Raw genomic sequence first — 27,978 nt, 5'->3', positions numbered from 1 at the left:
CAGACACCATAGTAGGCCACACTGTACTGTCTACCGTTATCACTGCCGCAACTCCAAAATCCCACCAACCATAGTGGGTACTGCTTCACGTTCACCTGGAGTGGAGCACCCACAGGGACAGCACTCGAAGAAGAGAGGGTTACTCACCTTGCAGTAACTGAGGTTCTTCGAGGTGTGTCCCCCTGTGGGTGCTCCCCTCTACTTTGGAGTACTAATCAGACAACTCTATGGTAGAGAAGGAACTGACGGGGGGGTGGGGGGGAGCAGGATGTGTACGCTCAGGCAGACCCTAACAACGCCGTGAAACAGCAGCTGTGTGCATGCGTCCCGACCAGGCAGTGCTACCGAAGATCTCCGATCAATGGCGCTGGGATGCACAGTCGCCTGGAGTAGAACACCCATGGGGACACACATCTCGAAGAACCTCAGTTACTGCAAAGTGAGTAACCTTCTCTTCCTTTACTAGAGAATGGGGATTGGCTTTTGTCCTTCAACCTACAAGATGCCTACTTTCATATAACTATACACCCACCACACAGGAAATACTGATGATTCATCATAGGTCAAGATCATTTTCAGTATTGCGTGCTCCCCTTCGGCCTATCCTGAGCTCCAAGAGTATTTTCAAAGGTTCTAGTAGTAGTGGCAGCTTACCTTAGGCAGGAAGTGATATTGGTCTTCCTGTACTTCCACGACTGGCTACTCAAGAGCAACACCTTCAAGGCAGTGTTATTGCCACCCAGATGACCCTCGCTCTGTTCCAAGAGTTGGGCCTACAGCTGAATGTAAAGAAATCCATGCTGGTACATGTATAAAGGATACAGTTTATAAGAGTGTACTTGTACCTCCCTTTGGACAGATTTGTGACCTTGTTTGGTCTGGTAGGGACAATTCAGGGAAGCCCTTGGGTCACAATAAAGTACCATCTTCAATGCATGGGCTGTGTGGCAGCTTGTATCTTTGTGACCAATCACACAAGGCTACACCTCTGCTGCTTCCAGGGTTGGCTAAAAACTACCTATTCTCTGAACAGGGTCACTTTGGACAGGTAGGTGACGGTCCTCTTGCACTTAAAAAACTCCCTAGACTGGTGGTAGGAGCAACGCAGCATTTGTGCGTTTATCCCTTTCTGTCACCCAACCCCAACAGTGACTAACTGACACTTCCCTGTTAGGATGCGGGACCCACTTTGACACCCTTATGGTTCAAGGCAGATGGACAGCCCACAAAACCAGTCTCCACATCAAACTGTTAAGAGCTAGAAATCTCTCATCAAGGGCTCAAGAGGTGCATACACACTTGAAGTGGAGCACCCATAGGGGGACACATCTTGAAGAGCTATAGTCACAGCACAGGGCAAGTAAAATTTCTTTGTGGCATAGCTGAAAATAGACCCTCTGTATCTTGACTCATCATTTTGCGCCTTAACCCCAAGACCGTCTTCCTCCCATTTAGATAGGACTATTTGGAGATTCAGTATAGACTAGAAAAATTTCCATGCATGAGTATATTCTGTTCCTCTTTTATAAGTATGTTAAAACAGTGATCTATACTTTTAATGTTGGTGGAGAAGGATCTTACCAATACCTAAGGATCCTTTTAACAAACATAACCCCCCCCCCCCCCCCCCCGAGTTGGAACGTCATGCCGTGACTTATAAATCCTAGAGCCATTTCAAATCCATTAATAATCAATCATTAGGGCCATGACAGTGCATCAGCTAAAGAACAGAACAATTGAACCACGATTGTAAAAAGGCCCCAGTTATTAATTCTTTTTTTTCTGCCTTGCCTGGGGAGCCCTGCAGACCAGAGAAGTCCAGAATGTTTGTAGCACTTAGCAGTACACAGACCTTCCCCCTCACCCACACTTCTTCCTCTCAATAAGCCCACCATGTTGTATAAAAGAGAGTAACACAGGTCAGTCTGAAGCTTCTCCTGCTCTTGGAAAAGGCTCCCCTGGCTACTTTGGAGCCTTTATGGTCCTTGTGTGCTACTGTAGCAGAATCTGCATGTAACACTTTTTATTTATTTAAAAAAAAAAAAAATTGTGTCTAGGCTCTCTCTGTCTCTGTGACTCCCAATCACATGTAATTAATTCCAAGTAAAATGATGTGTTTTTCTAACAGCCCTGGAAACACAGTGACTGAGGAGTTTTCTTTCTTTCTCTCATATCCCCACTTGTCTTAAAGATTCTCTAGGCCAAATTGTTATCTTATTTATGCCTGCCCAATGCCATTGTCTCAAGAATAATTTCATATGCAACCTCTTTGCCTTTGATGAGTTTATACAGGTATAACTGATTGGAATTTACTAAATCTTTGTTGATGCTGCATCAGAAGGAATAGAATCTGGCTCTCTGCTGTGTTGGCTTTCACTTAGTGAAATGTGGTAAACTGTATCACTGAAGTCAGCCGATGAAGTGCTAAATATACATACAGAGCAGTACTGCTGTATGAAAAGGTATGCAGCTCAATGGTCTACACAGGCACATTAACGCACAGCACGAATGTGCTTTAGAAATCTCATCCCAGTAGAGTGTCTTCTTCTACTGTTGATGCAAGCCCTAAATGACTAGCCAAAAGTCACACAGGAAGTCTTGGAATTGAACCCAGATCCCCTGTGTTGCAGTCTGGTACTTTAACTAATTCTGTTGTGATTTTGTTGAAGGGAGTGGTAAAATAAGGTCTGTAAATAAATCTGATTCTACATGTTGGCTTGGAGTGCCATAATCTCTATGCTGGATGGGATGGGATGGCGCTCTTGACCTTTTAAGATGCTTCCTTTCACATCTCTCTTAGGAAATTGCACAGGAAATACCTCTGAATCAGATGGGGAAGACTGCTGTCTGTACAAGGTGTTTCCATTTGGGTTATCTGAGGATTCACTTTACACCTTTTACTCTGCAGTTCTTTAATACTGCAGTGGCAGTAGGTGCTTGTTTCAGGAGGGCAAACCTTGAATCTGAATTAGTACTTCTGAGCTCTTGCCTGTAAGCTTGCCAGTCTACTACAGAGAGACGGGATTTGAAGAGGCAATTTTCTGAAGGAGAAAGGAAGGCTACTTTACCATGGAATTCTCTGAATCTCTTGCCCTTGCAGATCCACCTTGACTTTCTCTCCTTCCTCACCTCTTTAGAGGTGAATGTTGTTCAGGCAGAGCGGAGCAGAGGGACGTCTGTCGATATGGCCCTTTTGTCACCTAGATTAGAATGTTTTCAGATCAGTAATTAAGGTATACCCATGACCAGAATAGTTAACTGCTTTTAAGTGGTTCTGGGACTCCTGAGAAATGGCATGTGACTTCTACAGTATGATCTGCAGAGGAAATGTATTCAGAAAACTCTATTTACTGGTAAGTAATGTTTCTTGTTTTGGAATTCATAAATATATGAGAAATGTACGTCTTCAGTTTTAATCTTCTAGGCCATATTTTTTGTCACATAGGAAAGTTACATGTCACAATCAATTAATTTTTCCCTTTTTTTGCTTTGTGTTTTAAGTAACAAGCCAAACCCCAACCAGATCAATGTAAATAATGTCAAACCAGGAGTGGTAAATGGTACAGGAGGACAGGCACAGAACACGGGAGCAGGACGGGCCTGTGAAAGCTGCTATAGTAAGTGATTTGCAATTGTGCAAGAGCAGCAGAAGTACTCTAGCACTGAGACTGAAGTAAAGCTTTAATAAGCTACCATGCAGGGTGGGGTGGGTGAAATAGGCAGGGTTTTTCTTTACATAAATGTTTCTAAGTTAGAGTGGGTGGATTTTATTGTAAATAGCTGTAAGAGCTGATGTTTCCTGTGAAATAATAGATGGCTCCTGAGTGAAGACAAGTATTTAATTCATTGGAGAGCTTTATAATGTTTTCACAGCTTTATAATGGTAGTGGAAAGTCCAAAGAGCATGGTTACATCCTTGTATTCACTATGGTCTTATTGGCTAATATGTCTTGGTCTAATAGGCTTCCCTCTCCTTTATGGAGAGCCTTTTAGATGTGCTAAAACGTAGGACTCTATGGAGAGTCAAAATGACTGACTCTCTTTCTCTTCCCTAAGTAAAGTTGGGGAGGGGATTTCTAAAATAGAGGGGAAAAGTTACAGTCGTCCCCCCCCACCACCTATGCAAAAGGGGTGGTTGTGTTTCAGAGTTACAGCATGAAATATCTCAAAGGCATTACCAGGAAGTTTCCCCATCCTAATGACTCTTACTCATTTTACTGTTTCAAATGATGTACTACAGAGTATAATTACTGGAGCTAAGGCCATTATAAGAGACAAGGTGGGGGATGTAATATCTTTTATTGGACCAACTTCTGTTGGTGAGAGAAACAAGCTTCTGAATTTATACAGAGTTTTTCTTCTGTGTAGCTCGAAAGCCACACCCACACACACACATACCCCCAACAGAAGTTGGTTCAATAAATAATTTCCCTCACTACCTTGTCTTTCTAATATCCTGGGACCACCATGGCTATAACACTGCATAATGCCATTATAAAACATTTAATGATGATGGAATTTGCCTCATTTTTGATACAACAGGCTTATGATCTAGTTTTGTTACCTTGTGAAGCTGAAAGGTCTTTCTCCTTTGAGATTGTAAAGATGGTTGTAAAGGCTATAAACTTTGAAAATCAATTCTGTTTAAGAATATATATATATATTTCCACCTTTATTATCCCTAGCCACACAGTCTTACCAGTGGTATTCTTGGGGTCCCCCTAACATGCAGTGTCGCCTCTGTGCATCCTGTTGGACATACTGGAAGAAATATGGTGGCTTGAAAATGCCAACGCGATTAGATGGAGAGAGACCAGGACCAAACCGCAATAATATGGTATGTGCATCCAGAGTAAAATAATATGGTATGTACATCCATTGCAGGAGGCTCAGTACTGCAGATCAGGGAACCGAATGCCCATTCCAATGAACAGTGATGGAAAAAGTATCCCTTATTCCTGCCACACACAACCATATCAAATAATATACATTAGAACGTCAGAGTTATGAACACCAGAGTTACAAACTGACTGGTCAACCACATGCTTCATTTGGAACCGGAAGTACGCAATCAGGCAGCAGCAGAGAGAGACACAAAAAAAAGCAAATACAGTACAGTACTGTGTTAAACGTAAACTACTAAAAAAGGGAATGTTTAAAAACAAAAACAAAAAAAAACAGACAAGGTAAGGAAACTGTTTCTGTGCTTGTTTCATTTAAATTAAGATGGTTAAAAGCAGCATTTTATTTTCTGCATACTAAAGTTTCAAAGATGTATTAAGTCAATGTTCAGTTGTAAACTTTTGAAAACTACCATAACGTTTTGTTCAGAGTTACAAACAGCCTCCATTCTCGAGGTGTTCATAGCTCTGAGGTTCTACTGTACAACTGTTTAAAGCCTAAACCAACAGAATTATTAGTCAGAACTTGGCTTTTTTATGACATAGTAAGGGTCTGGCCTGTGCAATAATTGATAAGTCATCTTTGTCCACATGTAGTTAAGTATGTAAACCTTAGCCCAAGGCCAACCTTCCAAGATACTGAATGCTTAAATTGGTCCACATTAAAGTATAGGGCCAAAGTTTTCAAAAACGAATAGTGGCTAGGGAAGAGTAGCAGCAGTGCAGACGGGAGAAGATAGTAGGTTGTGTTGTGTTCTTAGCTTGTTGAGACTTCCCTCCTAATCTCTGCCTCCCACTCTTGTCCTTACCTCTATCTCTGTGGTTTTCCTTCAGCCTGTATCAACTCCAAGCTCCTATCTCTGTCCCCAGGAGCCTTTCAGAAACTGAGTAGAAGCAAATACTTTACTTTGAACGAGCATCCTTTAAAAATTTAGGAAAGAGGGGGTTGGATAGGAGGGTGTAGGTGGAAATGACTTTTAGAATGGACTATGTATGTGGTGTTAACTGATGCTGGTTTCTGGTGTTCTGCAAATTTCTAATAAAAATCAGTTGTGAACAATAAAAGTGCTTGTGCTTTTTTCCTTTTCCCAGAGTCTTCATGGTGTGCCAGTGCGAAACAGTGGGAGCCCCAAATTTGCCATGAAAACACGACAGGCTTTCTATCTGCATACAACAAAACTGACAAGGATTGCCAGACGCTTGTGTCGAGAGATCTTGCGTCCTTGGCATGCAGCAAGACATCCCCACCTGCCCATCAACAGTGCAGCAATCAAAGCAGAATGTGAGTATTTATCCAGATATCCAACTACTTACTATGAAATTGGGAAATCAGAATTTGAGATTAATTCCTTTGGGAAAGACTTGAGTTAAATCTTTCAGAGGTACTGTGGCTAAGCACAGATGACCTGCTGTTACTTATTTCCTTTACAGAAATGGCCTTAACTCATCACACTATTATCAAATAACACATTTGAAATTGCTCAGCTTTTTTTTTAAGTGTCACTTGTTTGCCAGTATGCTGCACATTCCCTTGCCTGTGTGTACACTTGCCAAAACATGCACCTACTCTGTAAACATCCTTTTTTACTAGAAAGCTCTCCAGAGAAAAGTTGTTTTAGACTAAGTTAATGTCCAAGACTCCATTCCTTTTTAATAAGAAAATAAATGTTTTCCCAAATCCCGATATTGTCTTCACAGGCACAGCACGCTTACCAGAAGCATCAGAAAATCCATTGTTGTTAAAGCAAGTTGTTCGAAAGCCTTTAGAAGCAGTACTCCGGTATTTAGGTAAATATGCTACAGACGAATTCTCCTAACTGCTTGCGTATTTTCGTACTGCTGGGTAAACTGATCTGGAAAAATAGGATCCGCTTCCCCCAAAATTTTGCCCATCTCTAGAAATAAATTAATAACCTTTGGTAAGGTCCGGAAACGTTCAGTTTATAGACTATTGTGTCCTTCTCTAGAACAGAGGAAAGTTCAAAATGGCCCTTGCAGCCTTTCTCCTCTCCACGCTATGTAGAGGTTTGGTGGTTCAGCAGCCTACTACCCACCCTCCATCCTATATGCGAAACTCCTCTTTAGCAGTCATGAGGCAGCCTCCGGTGTCTGGGTGAGAGACCTTCTGCTTACAATCCATAAATATGATCGGTGGGATGCAGTTGGCTGGTCCACAATCCCACTCTGGTACAGTCTTAATGTAACTCCTACAATGGGATCCACTGTGCAGCCTCTTCTCAAGTCTAAAAGGCCTAAGGATACAGAGCTTTCTCCATGAAGTGCTTATAGTAAGTGTTATGCAGGAGTTATAGAAGGAGACTGCAGCTCTGCTTTGGGCCTCTCCTTAGCATCATAATCACTGCACAGTAGGCAAACGTCTGAGAAGGATATCACTAGAGTTTAACAGAAGATGAGTTGGCATTTGCTTGCTTGACCTTTCATGCCTTTGAGGGTAAAGATTCTGAAGTGGAAGAGGTTTAAGTGCAGAAATTATGGTCAGTGAAAGATTCATAGATTTCAAGGCCAGCAGGGACCACTGTGATCATCTACTCAGACTTCGTGCATAACACAGGCCACAGAACTTCCCCCAAATAATTCCTAGATTGTTAGTTCTTGCATCCAACTACTGATCTCAAAAAAACATTTAGGTGCCAGAGGTGGTTCAGTAGGTAGTCCTCTTCCTCACGAGTGAGTTTGAATCATGATCCCAGGGTGAAGTTAGTATGTATTGTGCTGCTGGAGGTTCTGTCTTTCAGATTGCACATAAAAGAAAGGTCTCAATCACTTCTGACCATTTTAAAGCAGCCAAACAAAATCCCAGACTGCTTCCCTCTTTTACAAAAGTAGGGGAATTAATTCTTGTATCCTGTCCAAAAATTCCTTCTGCAGTTTTGTTTGGATACAGCATTCTTCTCTTCCTGTTCTAAGTAGTTTAGCATTGTTTTTTGCTTTTAAACATCCGACACAGTCTTCCTTAAGAGTGGATGGCATGATTTCAGGTGTGTATAGTTTGCAATGTGAAAAGTGCTTTGGGATCTTTGAAACAAATGGCTGATATTTTATTAGCACCTTTTATCCAAGTATTTCAGTTAATAGAACTAAAATTGTGCTTAATTTGATCTGTTGCTGTTTCCTATAAATATATTGCTCTCTGCAAGTTGTTATATAATCACACCTGAACCATACATTGCCTTAAAGAAAGATCCCATATCTGGGAATGCTGTCAAATGAATATTGCAGTAACCCATGATATTTGTGCATTAATTGGCTATTGGTGCCTGCCTTGAGAGTGTTATTGGGCAGAACAGTGAAGGTCCTATGACTTTACCACAGCCCGTGCTAGCATCAGAGTGGCTTATTAACTGTTTCTTTTGTATTTAAAAAAAATACGGTACTTAATGTATTGCATCCTTCTACTATTCAAAATATAAGGATAAGAGGAATAATAGGGGGAAAGGCTACAGAAGCCCTTCTTGTAGATTTTTTTATATCAGTTGTTTTAACTTCCTCTTCTCTTATTACACCTCCACCCCGATATAACGTGACCCGATATAACACGAATGCGGATATAACGCGGTAAAGCAGTGCTCCGGGGGCGCGGGGCTGCGCGCTCCAGCGGATCAAAGCAAGTTCAATATAACGCGGTTTCACCTATAACTTGGTAAGATTGTTTTGGCTCCCGAGGACAGCGTTATATCTGGGTAGAGGTATACTTAATGTTTGTTTTTGTAGGTAACTGAACTCCTTGACCCCGCTACCCTCTCTAGTGTCCTATGAACTAACTCTCTCTTCACTGCAGTCTGTGGCCAGACAGCCACTGTCAACTCACTTTTTGTTGAAGTTGAAATTTAAGACTCCCAATTTTGTAATTAAATAACCATTGAGTTTAAAGTGTCCAGAGACCACAAACTGCTCCTGAGGGACTGGCAGGTTGTGCAGGTGGAATCAGGGGCAGTTGTAAAACTGTCATGCTTCTTCCTGGTCTCCTCCTCCAACAGACACTACACAGCCTCCTTCAAACTTGCTGGTTAGTTTAAATACTGAATTTAGGAGCCTTAAATGAGCACCCAGAACAGCGCTCTAACGTTAAAAGCATCCTCTAGCCACTTCTCTGGTCTTGCTGAGTGATAGGGATGGGGAAGTGGAGATTGGCTTTAGTATCTAGAGCACTGTCCAACTGCTTCTAAATACCAGAGAGTTGATTTGGAAGTTACTTTAAGGCTCCCATTTCAGCAATTAAACTAATTATCTGTTAACTTTGATAAGAAATTGTAAAGTCAGTTTTGTTTCTTTGAATATTTTTATTTATAAAAGATAAGCTTCTGTGTGTCTATTGTGTGAATACTCATTAAATATGGTTTGTCTGCTTTTGTTCTAGGTACAGTACTTAACAATTAAAATATTCCGTAATAATAAATATCCCCCCAAAATCCCCAAACTGTATGCATGTAGCACAACCAAAATGTAGCCACTAAAGGGAGAGGAAATTTTGCTATGGAATCCTAGTGAAAAAAACTCTTTATGAAGAGTACCATAGGATCTTTAATGTTCACACAGAATAGGACCTTGGTTTTTAATGTCTCATCTGAAAGCAAATGCTTCAGTGGTGTGACAGATTTCAATGTGGCTCTTAAACTGGAAAACAGGGCCATTTTCCTTTTGATGTAACTATCTTCAGGAGTGTTGTGCTACTTCTTGCTATTACAGAGTCAAAGCTATGAATCCATAGTTAGGGCTGAGAAAAAGCAACTCATTTTAAACCCCTGTTTTCAGTTGCTTGTAACTTTCTCAACATCTTTTCCTTTGGCATGCCATGCTTGATCTCTGCCTCAGCCAAAAGGTTAGATTTAAATTATGTGCATGTTCTTGATAGTTTTGTTTTAAGTCCTCAATGGCTTGGCCAGTTTAGGAACCGCATTTATTGAATACTGATGAAATTGGCAAAGTTGTAACTTCTGGGTAGCCTGCGGGTGTTGCATGACTTCTTGAAGATGGCTTCTAATATAGAGCAGCCTAGAAATTATCCAGAATCAGTGGAAAACATAGTTTTAGAAAAGGATACAAAACAGCCTTCTAGCACCTATTTTAGGATTATATTGCAGTGTATATTAGAGCATAGGTTAAACATCCTTGTTGAATTCAGCAGTATATTTACAATGCTTTATATAAGTAGCAATCTTCTGTTAGACTTGGGGCCAAATTCAGAAGTGATATATGTGGCAATTTGTTTTCAGACCTCTTTTCACTCATTCAGATTCCTTTGCATCTCAGTAGAGTAGGCTTAATTCAGTATAAGGCAGTTTGAATGTAAGGGTTTTCTGTTAATATAAGAGGGGTGTGCCTTACATTATCTCTGAATTTTGCCCTTTGTGTTTGGGTTTATAGTCTCCATGTATCTACTAATAAAAATAACACTGCTGTTTTACAACAGAATCTCATCCATGTCCTCCGAAACCAGACCCTGTAAAGAGCTTGTCCAGTTCTCTTAACAATCTGACTCCTGCCAAGTTTACACCTGTCATAAACAATGGATCCCCAACTATCTTGGGAAAAAGAAGCTATGAGCAACACAATGGGATGGATGGTAAATATTTTCTATTACATGTACATTGTCATCTGTCGGGTGTTTCTTGTGTCTTCAAGCAAAGTGCTCCTGTTAATTACTTCCATTTCAGTATTTTGTAAAGAGTATTGCCAGATGGAGAGCATCAGTCCTTATTCCAGGGGAGATTGCTTTTTTTATTTTAGGGGCCTTAATAGCTTTGAACAAGAAATGTTATGGTTTATTTTTCTCTTCTGGCAAAGGCTGATTCGATTTTGCTTGTGCAGGCATGGATGTGTACGGTCTGAGTAGTACATTGATACAGAGCTGCTAGGCTAGTGGAACTCTGTCTACTTGGACCATGTCTTGATGTCAGGCTGGTCTCAGCCTGGCAAACGTGAGAGAATAAGACAAACCTTTTTTTTTTTTTTTTTTTTTTATTACTATTACTACTATGGGAATTACTACAGAAAATTTCCCAAATGTTTTTTCCTCTTCCATTAAGAATTTACTGTTTCTTCCCTGGTTGGCCCGCTCATTGAGAGTCCTCCTCTCACTGTTGATGGGTCTCACCCCTTCCTTCAGCCCCGTAAACAGCATGGGTAAAGGCAGCATGTGCTTGCAGCAGGAGATGGAGGTACGATTCTCCTGGCATGGAGTCCAGGGCTCTGTCTTGAAGAGCTAGCCATCAGCTGAGAACAGCAAAGCAGGGAAAGTGCCACTGGCTCCTCAGTCAAGAATGAGATGGCCTTAACAGGAATAGGAAGGTGGGGAATGGCTCAATTAAAAGAAGGAGCATCTGCAGCGTGGCACTTAACAGTGATTGTGACAGGGTGAGGAGAAAAACGTAGTAGCTTCTAACTTTCCCAGAGGTGAGCAAAACTGACTGTCATGCCTTCAAAGACCTCCTTTGGGAGTGAGACCAGACTCTCTCCCATTCTGCTCCAACCCCATAAATTTACTGTGCTGTATTAAAGCTATCTTTCCATTGCATTTCAATACAGCCACACCGGGGGTTTTCCCCTTCACATTTATTCTTAGATTAAATTAGCATTTATATTGAATGCAAATTACACAAGCAGCAATGGACATCTTACTGTTTGTGTTTAATGTTTAGCTTTTAAAAAAATGCTACTGTTCAGATTGCTGATATGGTGTTTTTTTTCTCTTTTCTGTTCACTCGTGCTCTGTCAGGCAACGTGAAGAAGCGCCTATTGATGCCTAGCAGGGGTAAGACCTCAAAGCTGTGCTCAGCTTATGCTAGGAGACTGTGATTTTTAGTTTCATCTGTTGGCTTCTCTAGTTTGCTTGTCTGCTTTGTGGCTACTAATGCTGTGTGTAAATTTTGTGTTGGTGTCTAAATGTTCTTTGGATAACCTCTGTATCCATGGTCTATGCACTGCTAATTATTTTTCAGCCTTTTTCATGTGTGGGGCTAGTAATGGTACAACCATAGTTGTTGCATGGAAGTGGTAATGAAATGAAATATTCACTTTATGCTACTAAAATCCCCAAATAATCCAACATTGTTCTAGCAGTTTTGTAAAAGCTATAGAAAGTTTAGGAATGTAACAATAGCTTGGGTGGGTTTTTGATTTCACTATTTAACCTTAGGAAATGTAGGCTTCAAATATTCTATATGAATTTAAATATCAAACACATACAGATCAAAAAAGAAGCAAAATCTAGTAGGATATACTCTGCCTTTTAGTCATGACCCTTCATAATGTCAGCGACACTGCTAGCTGTTTGATTAGCCAGCGCTGCTGTGCATATCCATCTTTAGCAAGCAAGCACCTGTAATTATAATACTTTGCTCGTACATAGCACTTTTAATTCATAGCTCTCCAAGTGCTTTACAAGGTTAGTAAGAATTGTTATTCTTCTAGTGCTGGTCCTATGCATATTCCACTCTGCATATGCATGTGCTCCATGCACCAGGAGTCAGAATTCTTGCAAATAGCAATCATTTATCTTCACGTGTGCCCTTTTCCGCCTTGTGTTTCCAACTGAAGGCATAAAAGGGTGAAACGGACCGGCTGCCTCTCCAATTCCTTCTTACTGATGCATGGCCTGGGATGGCAAAAAAACCTCAGGGCCAGACTTCAAAGAGAAACTGCTGAGCTTCAGTTCATTTGCAAATTTGACACCATCAGCTCAGGATTAAACAAAGACTGTGAATGGTTAGCCAACTACAAAAGCAGTCCTCCCTTGGTGTTCACACCTCAACTGCTAGAAGAGGGCCTCATCCTCCCTAATTGAATTAACCTTGTTATCTCTAGACTGATTCTTGCCTGCATATTTATACCTGTCTCTGGAAATTTCCACTACATTCATCTGACAAAGTGGGTATTCACCCACGAAATCTTATGCTCCAATACATCCGTTAGTCTGTAAGGTGCCACAGGACTCTGTCTGCAGATCCAGACTAACATGGCTACCCCTCTGATAGAAACATAAGACTAAGTCTGCTTCAAAGATGTCAAACACAGCTCTGCCTAAATCGAGCAGGTCTGCTCATTCAACCCCTAAGGACTTAAGATGTACTAAATCTCAGGGCCATGACCCTAAACCCCTAAAGCCAAAGTTGTATCAGTACTTGGCCCTGTACCAGTGACACCAATTCAACTACTACCATGCAAGTCAAAAAGTCAGGATCCATCAGTTCAACCACCGTCCGTACCATTGGTTCTGTCTCTCACAGGGAGCCTCCCTTCTCTGACCCTATCAATGTAAGCAGATTGGACCCTACGCATTCTAGAGAGGTCAGAGACTTGTACTACATTGGAGGATAACTTTGCTCTTCCTGAGCCTCAGTTTCCCCCAACATCAGAACCTTCTCTCACTAGGGAGATTGTGACCCCACTAGAGGGTCTTACCAATGACAGAAGCCTATATCCTCTTCCATCTACTGGCTGTGCCTTTCCTCCTTTGGAACCGTCGTTACCACCATTGGATCTGGACCCATTTTTCTCTTCCTTAGGAGAATCTGAACCACTAGAGGAGCCATCATCTTATCCTTCAAGAAATGTTATTCAGAGCTTCCTGGTACCAACCTCCATCTCAACATTTACCTTGGTAGCATTGGTACCTGATGCCTTGGGGACCCCCACAACCTCCTCCTGACCCAGCTTACTGTCCATATTGGGGAACATGGGTCCTATATGCCAGATATAAAGAGCCCATGTGTTTTGCCAGGGAATCACTTCACCATTCTCCTTTGAGGGAACCGTGAGAGTTTCCTCCTTATCCCACAAAAGAGAAGGACTGTGAACCAGTTCTTCATTCCTGATGAAGCAGTCACCCGGCATCTCCATCCTCTCTGGGCGACCATAAACCATTACAAGATTTATTGTGCAGGGTGACAGAGTAACTACAGAGCTCCCTAGATGAGATCCAGGACTCTCAAAACAAACACCTGGATATCTTGCAAATGACCGGGTCCAGTCAACTAGCTTTCACAGACTTTGTAGACAAACTACCTCAGCAAGACAGCTTGCTTCCATGCTCTTATTGAAGAGGGTAAGCTGAGGGCAGAAGTGTAGAGCCCAGTGCGGATACTAAATTTGTATCCGCATCCAATCCAAAAAAATGGTCTGCAGATATTTGTGGATTTGCAGGGCTCTGCAGAACTGCACTTCAATCAGCAGTTAATGCAGCACAGACAGCTTCTAGATTGATGGAATAGCCATTGTGATGCCCTGAGAGTCATGACTATATGCTTCGGGATTTCTCAGGGAGGTCCATAACACCATGGAGGACTTGCCCTTCAGTGGAGCTCACCTTTTCACTGAAAAGACAGATGAGTCCTTATGTACTTTAAAGGACTCCAGGGCCACCCTCACTCCTTGGGAATATATACACCTGCCCCAAAAAGGAAGTATCACAAGTAATTTTACAAACTTAGACTGGCGTGTTGACAGTTTTATCACTCCTGATAAGAGACAAAGGATATAGAAGTCTAATTTCCCTGAACCTTCTATGTCTACAGCACCATCTCAACCCCCTCCCCCAGCTAAAAGATATTTTTGATAGGAGTTAGATAGCTGCAAACCATTAATGAAACCACCTTGATCCCATCCCCTCATATCCTTCGGAGGTCATTTAGCACCGTTTTCACAACTGGAATTCTATAACAGACAAGTGGGTATTAGATATCCAATCTGGCTGTGCAATTGAGTTTACTTCCCTATGTCTCCAAAACCGCTATCCCTCTTCAAGGACTATTTTTATTAGGGGATTCTCAGGCAGAAAGTGGAATCCCTCCTCCATCCAGGAGCAATAGAGTGGGTGGTACTTCAGCACCAGGAAATGTACCTCCTAGTCCCTAAAAAGAAGAGAAGCTGGAGACCTATCTTCAATCTCCACAATCTCAACCACTTCACGTGAAATTCTAGCCTGCGAATAGTCATTCTGACATCAATAATCCCATCCCTGGAAAAGGATATTTGGTTTGCAGCTCTCGATATGAAAAATGCCTACTTTCACTTGAATATTCACCCTGCCCACAAGTGTTTTCTCAGATTCATGGTGGGCACTGACCACTTCCAACACAGGGTGCTCCCATTCAACCGTGCCACTGTCCCCCATGTCTTTACCAAGATCTCTTTGGTAGTAGCAGCTCATTTCAGATGGAACAGCTTCACCATCTTCTCCTATCTCAATGACTGGCTTCTTGTTGCTAGGACGTGTCAAGAAGCCTATGAGTTGACCTCATTAATGCTTCAGACACTTTTTTAGGAGTCTGTGTGAACCTGGAAAAGTCTATCCTTGCTCCAATACAGACTATAGATTTCATGGGGACCACTTCTAGATTCACTCACAGTGAGAGATTATCTATCAAGGGACAGGTTTTACACTATGAGCAACTTGATAGACCAGGTTATGCGCAAACCTCAAGCTCCAGTAAGAACTCTTCTTTGCCTCCTGCGGCACGTGGCTTCATGCACTTACATTACCCCATTTGCCAGAATCCACCTGTTTTTCCTTCAGATGTGGCTCCACACAGTGTATTCACCAACCAAATGCAGCATAATTACTATGGTAACAATTCCTTCGAGTAACATGGTGGAAGATCCTCATCAGGTATGTGTGGGCATCCCCTTTCTACCTTCCTTACCAGACAAGATGATCATTTCAGGCGTCTCTCTCTTAGGCTGGGGAGCCTACGTGGACAGTCATATGGCACAGGGCACTTGGAAACCAGGATGCACACCAACCTTCTGGAACTTTGAGCAGTCAGAGAAGCTTCAAAGGTTTTTCTGCAATTTATCCAGTCCCACCATGTCCTCATAATGTCAGACATGACAACCACCTCTTACATCAATAAGCAGGGAAGGGTGAGATCCACCTCCCTGTGTAGAAGCAGTCACCTTAGGGAATTGGTGTGTCAGGAATCAAATTATCCTGTCAGCAGCTTACCTTCCAGGAACTCGGAATGTGTTGGTGGACACCCTCAGTAGGCCTTTTGAGGTCAATCATGAGTGGCGATTGCATAATTCAGTGATTAACAGAATCTTCGCTCAATGGGGGATCCCCACATCAGATCTGTTCTCTTCCAAAACAAACAGGGAATGCAACATCTACTGTTCCAGAGATGTTCTGGGTCTACATTTTTGAGGAAATGTTGTCCTTCCCTTGGTCAGGACATTTCCCCCAAACGAAAAGGGAATGAAAAGTCTACTGTTCCAGAGGAGCTCTGGGTCTACATTTTCAAGGAAATGCTCTCCTTCCCCTGGTCGGGACATCTTACCTATGTCTTTACTCCCTTACTACTCCTGCCTCAAGTCTTAAGGAAGATTTGACAGGACAGGGTACATATCATCCTGATTAACTACTATTGGCCCAGACAGTTTTGGTTCCCAAATCTCCTTCTAATGTCAGCTCGCCCTCTGATTAGCTTCCAGTCCTTTCCCAATCTTTTGACCAATGAGAAGGGCAGGATCAAGCATTCTTGCCCTGAAACACTCAATCTCATGGCTTGGTTTTCGGATGGACATCACTATTGGAACATTCCTGCTGTGAATCCTTACAAATCAGCCTTAACAGCAGAAAAGATTCCACTGGGAAATGCTGTTTCACCAAGAGGAAGTATTTTCCCATCGGGACACAGCAGAAACACATCTCCTGAGTCAGCAGATATTCCAAAATAAGGGGAATGTCTTCTTTCCCTCAGTTCTATGAGAGTCCACATGGCAGCAATCAGTGCGTGCCATCCACCATCAGATAGTTATTCAATAACCTATTGACTGGCAGATTCTTGAAGGGCCTAATCAGAACCTTCTCACTAGTAGAGTAACCTACTCCTCAATGGGGCTTAAATCTTGTACTTTTGGCACTCCCCAAGCCTTCCTTCAAACCATAAGGTGAGACATCGAAGGAGTAGGTATAAATGAAAGTTGCATTCGTTGTGGCCATCGCCACACCAGAAGGGTAGGTGAGCTGGGAGCTCTAATGGCAGATTTGCCATACACTGTATTCTGGAAGGACAAAATTTCATTGAATTTATATTGGAAATTCACCCTCCCCCAAAGGAGGAGAGGAAACTTAATTTCCCCCAGCTCTCACTTTCTACCTGCAAAAGACAAAACCAATCAGAAAATCACCTAGAGCAGGGGTGAGCAAACGTTTTGGGCCGAGGGCCACATCTGGGTGGGGAAATTGTATGCAGGGCCGGGGCAGGGGATTGGGGTGAGGGAGGGAGTGTGGTGTGCAGGAAGGGGCTCAGGGCAAGGGATTGGGGTAGAGGAGGGGTGCGGGGTGTATGAGGGGGCTCAGGGAAGGGGGTTGCGGTGCAGGAGGGGTGTGGAGTGCAGGAGGGGGCTCAGGGCAGGGGTGCAGACTGCGGGAGGGGGCTCAGAGCAGGAGGTTGGGGTGCGGCAGGCGGTTGGGGTGCAGGAGAGGTGCGGGGTGTATGAGGGGGCTCAGGGCAGGGGGTTGGGGTGCAGGGGGGGTGCGAGGTGCAGGCAGGGGGCTTCGGGAAGGGAGTTGGGGGGCGGGGTGCAGGAGGGGTTTGGGCTCCGGCCCAGCACCACTTATCTAAAGTGGCTCCGGGGGTGGCAGCGGCACGCACTGTGGCCAGGGCAGGCTCCCTGCCTGCCGTGTCCCCGGCCCCGTGCTGCGGCCCCGGGAGGCAGAGGGCTCTGTGTGCGTTGCCCTTGCCGCGCCTCTAGGTATCTCCCCCAAAGCTCCCATTGGCCGCGGTTCTGTGTTTCTCGCCAGTGGGAGCTGCGGGGGGCGGGGCCTGCAGTCAAGGGCAACGCACGGAGCCCTCTGCCCCCCCACCTGGGGGCTGCAGGGACATGATGCCAGCCACTTCTGAGAGCGGCGCAGGGCCCACCGCACCATGGGGGGCAATCCCGCAGGCCGGATCCAAAGCCTTGAGGGGCTGTAGTTTGCCTACCCCAGACCTAGAGGGGTCTCTCTATCAGAACTAATCCAAGGTCAAGCTATCCCAGAGATTCTCTACATGGATCTCGGGCTGTAATCTGCTCTCTTAACAGTTGTTGCATCTTCCTTCCACTCATGGGGTGAGGGCTCATTCTGCAAGACTGCAAGCAACTTCAATGGCATCACTTCAGGAAGTGCAGTTACTTGACGTTTGCAGGACAACTACATGGCGTTCCAGCCACACATTTGCAAGGCATTATGGTCTAGTGCAGAATATCTCCACTGATGCATCCATTGGGACAGCAGTCCTCCAGATGGCTCTGCAGTCTGCATCTTTGCACCCTCCTCCTACGCAAGTACTGCTGGTCAGTCATCCACAGTGGAATACACATAGGGACCAGCACTTGAAGGAGAGGAAGTTACTTACCTTATACCACAATGAAGTTCTTTGTGATGTGTGGTCCATATCTGTGTTCCATAACCCACCCTTCTTCCCCTTCTTCCTCTCTGCTTTGGATCTTTACTGGATTCACAATAGAGCAGGAACTGGAGAGGTAATCAGTCCATTTGGCTCTTTATGCTCTTGGTTGGAAACATGAGGAGGGCAAGGATTCATGCATGGACCAGCAGATACTGCTTGCAAGAATTCGCTGGTTCTGGGTGTGTGGAGTACATGCAAATCCACAATGGAATACTTACAGGTACCATAGATCTGAAAGAACCTTCAGTTACTGTAAGGTAAGTAACTTCTTGTCACAATTTTGCAAATGGAGAAACTGAGCCAAATTGGTCTTAAGTGATGTGCCTACACACCAAGAAAACGTAAGAGCTGGGAATAGAACCCAGGTATCCTGACTCCCGGTCTGTTGTCCCTGCCATGACACCACATTGCTCATGTAGACAACAACATGTTTTACTGTGCATGTACAGAACAGAATTTTCAAAGGATCTTGACTTTATTAAATAAAAACACTTTTCCTACTAAGCAAAAGTTCTAAAGGCTGTCTGTGCCAGGTCTCAAGTTTCACACTTCCATTTCTTACTGAAGCTGTTTTTAAAAAGCATGGGAAGATTCTCATTTCTGCCCTGGTCATAGCAGGTGGAAAATGTCATGTCTTCTCCTCCCCTCCCACCCCAATATTATTATTTGGAATAATTTGAAAAACTATATTTCGTAAGAGTGACTGGCATCTGCTGTAGACAGTGCAGTGAAACCAGCCTATTAATGCAAGTTTAGGTTATGTTCAACACAAATCAGGCAATGCAAAAGTGAAGGTTTGCACAATAAATATTAACTCAGCCACACTGCACATCCCTTGAATATTAAGGTTACATTAGCAGCCTAGTTCATAATTGAAATATAAACATGCAGTGTGGGTACATTAGAGTTAGCATAAGAAGAATCTATTTTCTGATTCTTAACTGTGCAGTAACTTAGCCGTCAATGTCATTTTTAATGTTCTTGGTTTTGAGGGTGAATTTAAATAAAGTAATAAAGAAAACTCTCCCCATTCACCCATTAAGTCTCCTCCTCCTCGTGTGCCTCCTCACTCTCCATGCCAGAACTAAGGGATGTCCAGGGGAGCTCCAGCGTGCTGAGTAGCTTGCTGACTTTCTACAGCTCCTGTTGATAAGATGGTTGTGGTCATGATTTCCACTCCCTGCTAAACAGCTGATCATCAGTGAGGGAACTGCTGAGTCACTCAGCAGCTGAAAAACTTCAGAAAGCCTGACCAAGGTTGTCTGGCCTCAGGGTGGGAAGTGGAAAAAGAGAGAATCAATTCCTCCTCCTATAAGGTGCGGCCTCTGATAATGTTTTGCTATTAGAGGTGGAGAGTCCCTGAGGTAGGGTTCCAAAGTGTCCCCTTTTTGGTTTGAAGATTTTACTATGTGTATTTCAATGACACTTAAAATCTCCCTTTTGCAAATTGCCCCAGCAGCGAACTCCCTGGTCAGTCTGGACCGAAAGAGTGTTTTGTGGTTCTTTCTTCCCCCATTGTAATGTCCACTGGGCTGCGTTGACATTAGACGCTATTAAAATTTTAGCAGATGTGCACCTTGCATGCCCACAAGCCATCATTTAATTTTGTATCTTTTTTTTTTCTGCAGCTTCTAAGTAGCTCAGTGGTTCGCTTCTGGAACCTGTCTGCACCCTTTCTGCATTCTGTTAGCTTGTATATCTTGTGGTCTAGTTAAAAGTAGTTTAGAGTTGTTGGTTTAGACTTAGTTTTCATAGGAAAAATATTTTGGAGACTTTCCAATTTATACATTTTGATTTTCTGATTTTTAGGACAGTGGATGCCTCAACCCCAGTAAGAAAACAGGGTCTAAACAATGTGGACCAGATCTGCTTGGCATAGGAGAGTGAGGGCTGGTGGCATCATGGAGCCAACTATGGTTCCCTGATTCTGTGAGCTGGTCCCAGTGTAATTTAGAGCAGCCGGGGACTGGGATAGGCCCAAAGTTAAAAAAAAGAATCACTTTTACACTGAGGCCACTCTCAAAAAGAAAACATTGGAAAAGGTTTTAGGAAAGTGAAGATAGGGTTACTGCAAATCCTGTATTATCAGAAACAGGCAGGATATCCGTTGTAAATAAAGACACATACTGGAACTGTGAACATCTTACTATTGGCAGTCCCTTTTTTTTCTAATGGTCCATTATATAGATTGCTAGGCTGGTTCAGACTTTTATGTCTTGGATCTGTGCTAGAAAGAGGCACAGAAAGAAACAGATGGCATTTTCAGATGCTGTAATAACAGTACTGCAGGAGTAGTGGGGCTAACATAACTAATACTTGCTTCCACATAACAGGTAATTTGGTCTTTGGGTTAGTGCTTTTCAGTGAGATATGTACTTAGAGCCACCTACATTCATATTAGTGAAATCACCTATCTCTCCCCATCTAACATACTCTTTAAGGGGCCATTAGTGAAATGTATTTCCAGCCACTGTGGACAGGCAAAGCTGCTTCAGTTGGCCCCGGGAAATGAATTTGCTCTCCCTGGAGGAGGGTGATATAAATAATGTCAATCAATATGGGTTTAGGGAAAATAGATCCTGCCAAACTAACTTGATTTTTTTTATGAGATTACAGGTTTGGTTGTTAAAGGTAATGGTGTAGATGTAATGTATTTAGAGTTCTATAAGGCATTTGACTTCGTACCACATGACTAAGGCTAAGATTACAGAGGTCATGCAAGTCATGGATTCTGCGACTTCCAGAAATCTCTGACATTTTCCACTTCAGCCTTCGAGCTGAATTTATTTAGCTTAACAAAGAAAAGTTTTTATGGGGTGACTTGATTAGTCTATAAGTACCTATGTGAGGAACAAATATTTGACACATCTTTTCAGTCCAGCTGAGAACTGATATAACACCAGTCAGGGCCCTCCCTAGGGGTGTGCAGGCCTGGGACAGCCCAGGCCCCGCCCCCACCCCACCCCTTCCCCCAAGCACCTTGGCCCGCCTCTTCCCTCAAGCCCCCTCCCTGCCCCGATCCAACCCCTTCCCACAAGTCCCCGCCCCGCCTCTTTCCAGCTTGCGCCCCCTCCCCTGAGAGACACCAGGAGTCAGTGGGGCGGGCTGGGGCTGGGGCCGGATCGCTCGCTGCTACCAGCGCCAGACCCCCCGTGACCCCGTATCCTGAAGCGTGGGACCCTCCAAAGCGCAGAGCCTGGGGTGGTTGCCTCGTTCCGTCCTATGGATGGGATGGCTCTGACACCAGTGGCTGGAAGATGAATCTAGACAAATTCAGACTGGAAATATGGCATAACAGTGAGAGTAATTAATCACTGGAACAATTTACCAAGTGTCATGGTGGCTTTTTCATCACTAGCCATTTTAAAATCAAGATGGGATGTTTTTCTAAAAGATCTGCTCTAGGAATTATTGTGGGGAAGTTCTCTGGCCTGTGTTATGCAGGAGTTCAGACTAATTGATCACAATGATCCTTCTGGCCTTGGAATCTATAAACCTGACAGGGGGCAGCACCAAGGTGCCTTTGCTGAGATTCTGTGTTAAGGCTCTTTGGTAGTGGACCTGTGCGTCCAGGTTCTGGGGGAATAGTTTCTCAGCTGACTGCATTAGACTATCAGCTGGACAGGTGTGCATGTGGCCAGGAAGTAATGCCACAGGTAGTCTTTTAATACAGTTAGGATGAAAGAGAGGATATCTTGTGGGAATTGAGACCAGGATTTTCAAACATGGGTGCCTGAAATCAGGCACTTAAAATCATTATACAGGCACATACATAAGTGACTTGATTTTCAGAGGTTCTAACACCTTTCACTCCCTTTTACTTCATTTGGAATTGAGGGTGTTCATAGAATCATAGAATATCAGGGTTGGAAGGGACCTCAGGAGGTCATCTAGTCCAACCCCCTGCTAAAGGCAGGACCAATTTCCAACTAAATCTGAAAATCAGGGTTCATATTTAGGTGCCTAAAATATGGATTTAAATGCCTTACTTTAGGCATCCTGATTAGAAGATTTTTGGCCTTAGATTTCTCCAGCCTTTAATGTGGCTAGTCAGGGGTCAGAAATGTAGGACTCGCTTGCAGTTTCATAATTTGTAATACAGAAATAGAACATCCTAAATGCAATCTGATGCTTCTTCACCAGGTAACACCTCTCTCAGAAAAATAAAGGTTTAGAATTTTGTCTGTTCCTTGTGGTATGGATTTTAGGTCTTTATAATTATAAATGATGTGCTCATTTAGCTCTTCTATTTATATTTTTATATTGTGAATGATGTGGACAAAAATGCTACTGTCTTGTTATAACACATAGCAACAAAATAACTGAGCCAAAATAATTCCAGACATATGGAAAAAGTAACATGAAGTAGCTGGTTTTATCCCTTCATGTAAATTTGTATTAACCTAAACTAATAAATCCCTCATAGTATGAGGTGGTAATAGCACTTCGGATTTTTCAGGACCAGAATCCTTTTGATACATTTATTGAAGGCTTAGGTCTACATTTAATAATATGATTGGTGGTAGCAATATCATTTCCACATCAGCAAATCTAATGTTGGGTTTACTTGCAATTTAATTAAATTTATATTCTTGTACTTTTATCTCAGCTCTGCCCCTCAAACCTGATGGGATAATTTAACTCTAGACATTTAAGAATTAGAGAGTCAACCTCGTAATACTGAAATTTCATCTGAGTCTTTAAATGGGGAAAAAGATGCAGTCTAGCAATCTAGCCAGCATCTCTGTCTTAGTTACAGCCAAACTTTGTAAAGTTCAGAATACAGACTCATAGACTGTAAGGTCAGAAGGGACCATTATGATCATCTAGTCTGACCTCCCGCATGATGCGGGCCACAAAAGCTGACCCACCCACTCCTGGAAGAATTCTCTCCCTTGACTCAGCTGTTGAAGTCCCCAAATCATGATTAAAAGACTTCAAATCGCTGAGAATCCTCCAGCAAGCGACCCCTGCCCCATGCTGCGGAGGAAGGCGAAAAACCTCCAGGGCCTCTGCCAATCTACCCTGGAGGAAAATTCCTTCCCGACCCCAAATATGGCGATCAGCTGAACCCCGAGCATGCGGGCAAGATTCTCTAGCCAGATGGATTCACCTGGTTAAGCATCAAAAACTAGTTGCCACTCAAATTATAGGAAACCTCCTAGAAGCACTACAATGCAGTTCACTCCCCTTCCCCACACAACCCTCCCATTCTTCACCCACACGCCTTGGCTAATCTGTTCCTCTGCCACCTTCAAGACTCTTAGCTTGTGGGAGAAGCTTAGTGGTTCTATTTCCAGGAGTGGTTTCTGGGAAACCTGTTCTCCCTCAGATCCTACTGGAGGCAACTTCTGAGCATAGGAGACCTTCCCAGCTCCCTGTTTGTTAGCACAGGGCCTGGAATCACTCTGCAGATCCCACTGTTTCCAGCATTTTAAAGTACTCGGAGCAGGGCCGGCTCCAGCATTTCTGCCACCCCAAGCCAAAAAAAAAAAAAAAAAAGCCGCGATTGGCAGCGGCAGTTCAGCGGCAGGTCCTTCGCTCCTAGAGGGAGTGAGGGACCTGCTGCCCCCGAATTGCCGCAGGTGCCGCCCCTCTCCCTTGGCCGCCCCAAGCACCTGCTTGTTAAGCTGGTGCCTGGAACGGCCCTGACTTGGAGTCTGAGATGCCCCAGGTTCACTAGGGTATTTACAATTTTATTAACTTGTCATCTGTCTTTTGCTTTTAGTAGCTTTTTTTAATGTTCTGGAATAAATAGCCAGCCAATATCTACTGCAAGTAAAACTCCCCACTGAGAAAGATGAAGGCCCCTTAATTACAGGCTGTTAGGGTACCTTAGGGTCCTGATCATATGGAGGCTTTATGCCCAGCCTGGCTCTCCGAGACTTTAGTATTTCTGGGGGGGATCCTACCTCCCTTACAGGAAGAAAACTGACTTTGGGCTCTCTACCTTGCAGATGTCTGCTTTGCAGATTTCTAATAACTGAACAATGTTGACAGTTCCCTAGATGGGGACTCCATCCCCCATGACCCCCAACTGTTTTTCAAAGTCACTGCTTCCTAGGATAATCAACTGAATGTGGGTTCCCAGTGCAGTGCTATGGCCAGAAGGGCTAATGTAATCCTGAGAGATATAAATGGGAATATCGAGTAGGAGTAAGAAGTTATATTTCCTCTGTATTTGGTACTGGTGTGACTAGTATTGGAATACTGTGTCCAGTTCCGGTGTCCACAATTCAAGAACAAGGTTGAAAAATTGGAGAAAATTCAGAAAAAAGTTGATTTAAAAATAGAAAAACATGTCTTAAAGTGAAAGACCCAAGAAGCTCAATCTCTTTGTTAAGCTAAAGAGAAGGTTAAGAGGGAAGGGGGGGCTTGCTTAGTCCATAAGTACCTACATGGGGAACAGATATTTGATAAAATAGGGGTGTTTGATCTGTCAGACAAAGGTATAACTAGATCCAATGGCTGGAAGTTGAAGCTAAACAAATCGAGACTAGAAATAAGGCACAGTGATAGTAATTAACCATTGGAACAATTGACCAAGGGTTATATGGATTCTCCATCACAGGAAATCGTTCAATCGAGACTGGATGTTTTTCTAATGGATATGCCATAGTTGAACCTTAGCTGTGGGACTTGAAGCAGGAATTAATTCAGGGAAGTCCTGTGGCCTCTGTTATGCAGGAGGTCAGTGTAGATCTTAATCTTAGTCTGCAGAAGAGAAGAGTGAGGGGGGTGGGGATTTGATAGCCTTCAACTACCTGAAGGGGGGTTCCAAAGAGGATGGAGCTAGACTGGTCTCAGTGGTGGCAGGTAACAACAAGGAGTAATGGTCTCAAGTTGCAGTGGGGGAGGTCTAGGTTGGATATTAGGAAACACTATTTCACTAGGAGGGCGGTGAAGCACTGAAATGGGTTACCTAAGGAGGTGGTGGAATCTCCATCCTTAAAGGTTTTTAAGGCCAAGCTTGACAAAGCCCTGGCTGGGATGATTTAGTTGGTATTGGTCCTGCTTTGAGCAGGGGGTTGGACTAGATGACCTCCTGAGGTCTCTTCCAACCCTGTTCTTCTATGATTCTGTGATTAATGGTTCTTTCTGGCCCCCCAAAAATCTATGAACTACATGTATTGTCTCTTGGGTTGGTTTTTGTGCAGCATATATCTTACAGAAAGATATGGCCATGTGCTTATCTGGATCAAAGAGAGAAGTTTGGAAGGGCAGTCAGCCACCATTGGGCTGCCAAAAACACAGTCATTCAAGATGAACTACCCAAAGTCTCAGTTTGTCCAACAATTTAAATAAACCAGAGCCCTGCTCGCTGCCACTTCATTCCAAACCTTCCTGCTGCTGGACAGGAGCCTGGATGCAGTGGTCCTCCAAAGTTTGCAGATACCTTAGTGCAGATGTTGACCCTGATGGCCATAACCGCATTTGTGGTACACGATGGCATGCCTACATGAGAGAACCCTTAGTTGAAGCTGTCAGTGGTGTAAAACCACACAGAAGTAGAAAAAGATTCAGACCCCGAACAAAAGGAGGAAATGGCAGGTCTTGGAGACATAGCTATATGCCAAGAATTAATTATTAAACAGATCTGACTCTGGTCAAAGATCTGGGTTCAAAAATCCCTGTAGCAGTGGCTTACAGCCATTGACCCTAAAATCTCTGCAGTGTCCATAATGGTGAATACAGTTGCTAGCAAGCAAAATAAGTGCATGGAAAGTGGTGGGGGACTGAGTGAAGACTTCTTTCCTTGAAGATGAATGTCTGTGAGTTCACAAGAGATTGCAGCAACTGGAAAGAAAATCAGAAGAAATAGGGAAAAGGCATTCAGATGCATGAAGAGAAATGGAAGAAATCCCCTTCCCACAGGGAGGCCTCTAGAAGACAAAGGAGGAGAGCTCCCTATTCTTTTTGAAACTGGGAAGTTTGGCCTAATGTGTAGACACTGGAGGGCTGAATCTGGACTGGGCTCACTGAGTGCTAGTAATGAGCAGCCTTGGGCAGTGATTATGCAGCTCGGTAATTCTGTAGATAAACTAAAAATCTTGGAAACCCCGCAAATATGCAATACTGTGGAAAGATTGAAAGGTGAGATTTAATTAGGATGGAAAATTAGTTGGGGGACGGGATCAGTTGGATGGAGGAGAATATTGAATACTGTGAAAAGCTTACATGATCAGTTAGATGTAATAAAGGCTTGGTAAAAAGACTGTTCAGCTGCACAGAGCACAGTTTGAAATGAAGGTCAGGCAGATTCAAAAACATAAAGGAAGTCAGCATGCTGGGTTCCCATTCTCTTTCCTCCCCTTCCCATCCCAACCCCCCATAATGTTCTACTCAGTGGAGATTAGTGAGCTGCATTTGCACAGCAGGGCTGAGTCTGTGCAGGGGGGAATAGAAAGAAGCATTTTCATCCTCAGAAAAGAGCATGTTCTATTTGGCCAAGTAGAAATAAAGCAAACATTGAAGAGAGCAGAACATTGTTTCAGGGCAAATTTCCCCAGCCTTGAAAATAAACTACTCAGCAAGTCTTGGTATTTAGATAGCAGTGGGATACAAGTGTTCTCTGATTCTGGATTCCACTGGCATTCTCTCTTACTGAAATGCAGTTCTGAACCATAGGAAATCTTTCAAAATGAAACTTCAGTATTATTGAGGAGATGGATTTAGTTGTGTCCACACATATGCTAACCAGACAGAGCCAGTGTAGCTATAGTTATTTAAAATCTAATAATTCTCAAATTAGTATGAAGAATAGAGTTTGTGGTTGCTCTTAAGAATATTGGTAGATCTCATTTATTCGTTCTAGATCTTGTTTTTGAATGAGCCCTGAAGACTATTGTGCCCAAAGCAGAACTCCCATGAGAGGTGGAAAGCTCTTACTCACTGAGGGATAGCTTGGGCTGTGCCCTTATGTAGCCATGCAGGGGCATAGGAGAAAGTAAGGGTCTAGCCACAATAGCAGGTCCGTGTGCTCATGGGAGCACAAGGACTGCATCCCAGATGCTTCTCTTCAAGGAGCTACTGTGGGGAGAATGGGTGGAGCCATAGCTTCACCCACTTGCACATGGGTTAGTGGAGCTGGCTGGCTTAATGAGGGCAAGTATTCTATACCCTTCTAAAGGGATGTAGTGAATATTGCCACCAGCACAACTGGGGTGATCCAGGCAGCATTGTTCATGCTGCCTCCCAGTGCTTCCTGCTGGGAGGTGAGCCTATGCACCACCCCTTGCTGTGAGTTGCATGCTAAAAGCACAGTCTATCCTTTAGAAGTTTCTTCTCTCCTCTGCACATATGCACTTAGGAGATAAGCCACTTTGTGAGAAGCAAGTTGAACTGCATGTCCTCAAGGTACAATATTTATATTTCAGTAGTGCACAGAGGCCCTGATCAGATTTGTTGTGCTAGACTCTGTACAAAGTTAAGCATGAGCCTTGTCCTGGAGAGCTTAGTCTAAAAAGATCAGGGGCAATGAAGACAAGTATATCATTTTTATATTTATAGCAAATGGTGAGATATATAGATAAATTTTCCCCCCTGCCCTCAGCCTAGCCATTGTACGCTGATTAGGTTTTTACTGGTAGTGTTAGGGTTACCATATCTCAAAAATAAAAAAAGAGGACCCTCCACGAGCCCTGGCCCCGCCCATTTCCCCACCC

At 43.5% G+C, this 27,978-nt stretch overlaps 1 protein-coding gene across 6 annotated transcripts in view; it reads left to right on the top strand.

Moving 5' to 3' along the window:
- Positions 1-27,978, top strand: part of MTA1 (metastasis associated 1) — a 131,554-nt gene that overhangs the window by 93,598 nt on the left and 9,978 nt on the right. For 5 of the 6 annotated variants that reach the window (XM_034778072.1, XM_034778073.1, XM_034778077.1 and 2 more), the window contains 6 exons: positions 3,502-3,617; positions 4,686-4,837; positions 5,994-6,183; positions 6,600-6,689; positions 10,333-10,485; positions 11,638-11,673. In XM_034778072.1, coding sequence (XP_034633963.1) covers positions 3,502-3,617; positions 4,686-4,837; positions 5,994-6,183; positions 6,600-6,689; positions 10,333-10,485; positions 11,638-11,673 — 737 coding nt within the window. Of the gene's footprint in view, positions 1-3,501; positions 3,618-4,685; positions 4,838-5,993; positions 6,184-6,599; positions 6,690-10,332; positions 10,486-11,637; positions 11,674-27,978 lie in introns of those variants that run through there. The other variant, XM_034778078.1, reaches the window with a different exon arrangement.

This window comes from Trachemys scripta, chromosome 8, assembly GCF_013100865.1.
Source record: "Trachemys scripta elegans isolate TJP31775 chromosome 8, CAS_Tse_1.0, whole genome shotgun sequence".
NCBI classification, from domain to species: Eukaryota; Metazoa; Chordata; order Testudines; family Emydidae; genus Trachemys; species Trachemys scripta.
Note: the sequence above shows the minus strand (reverse complement) of the source record. Positions and strands in the feature narration are given on the sequence as shown.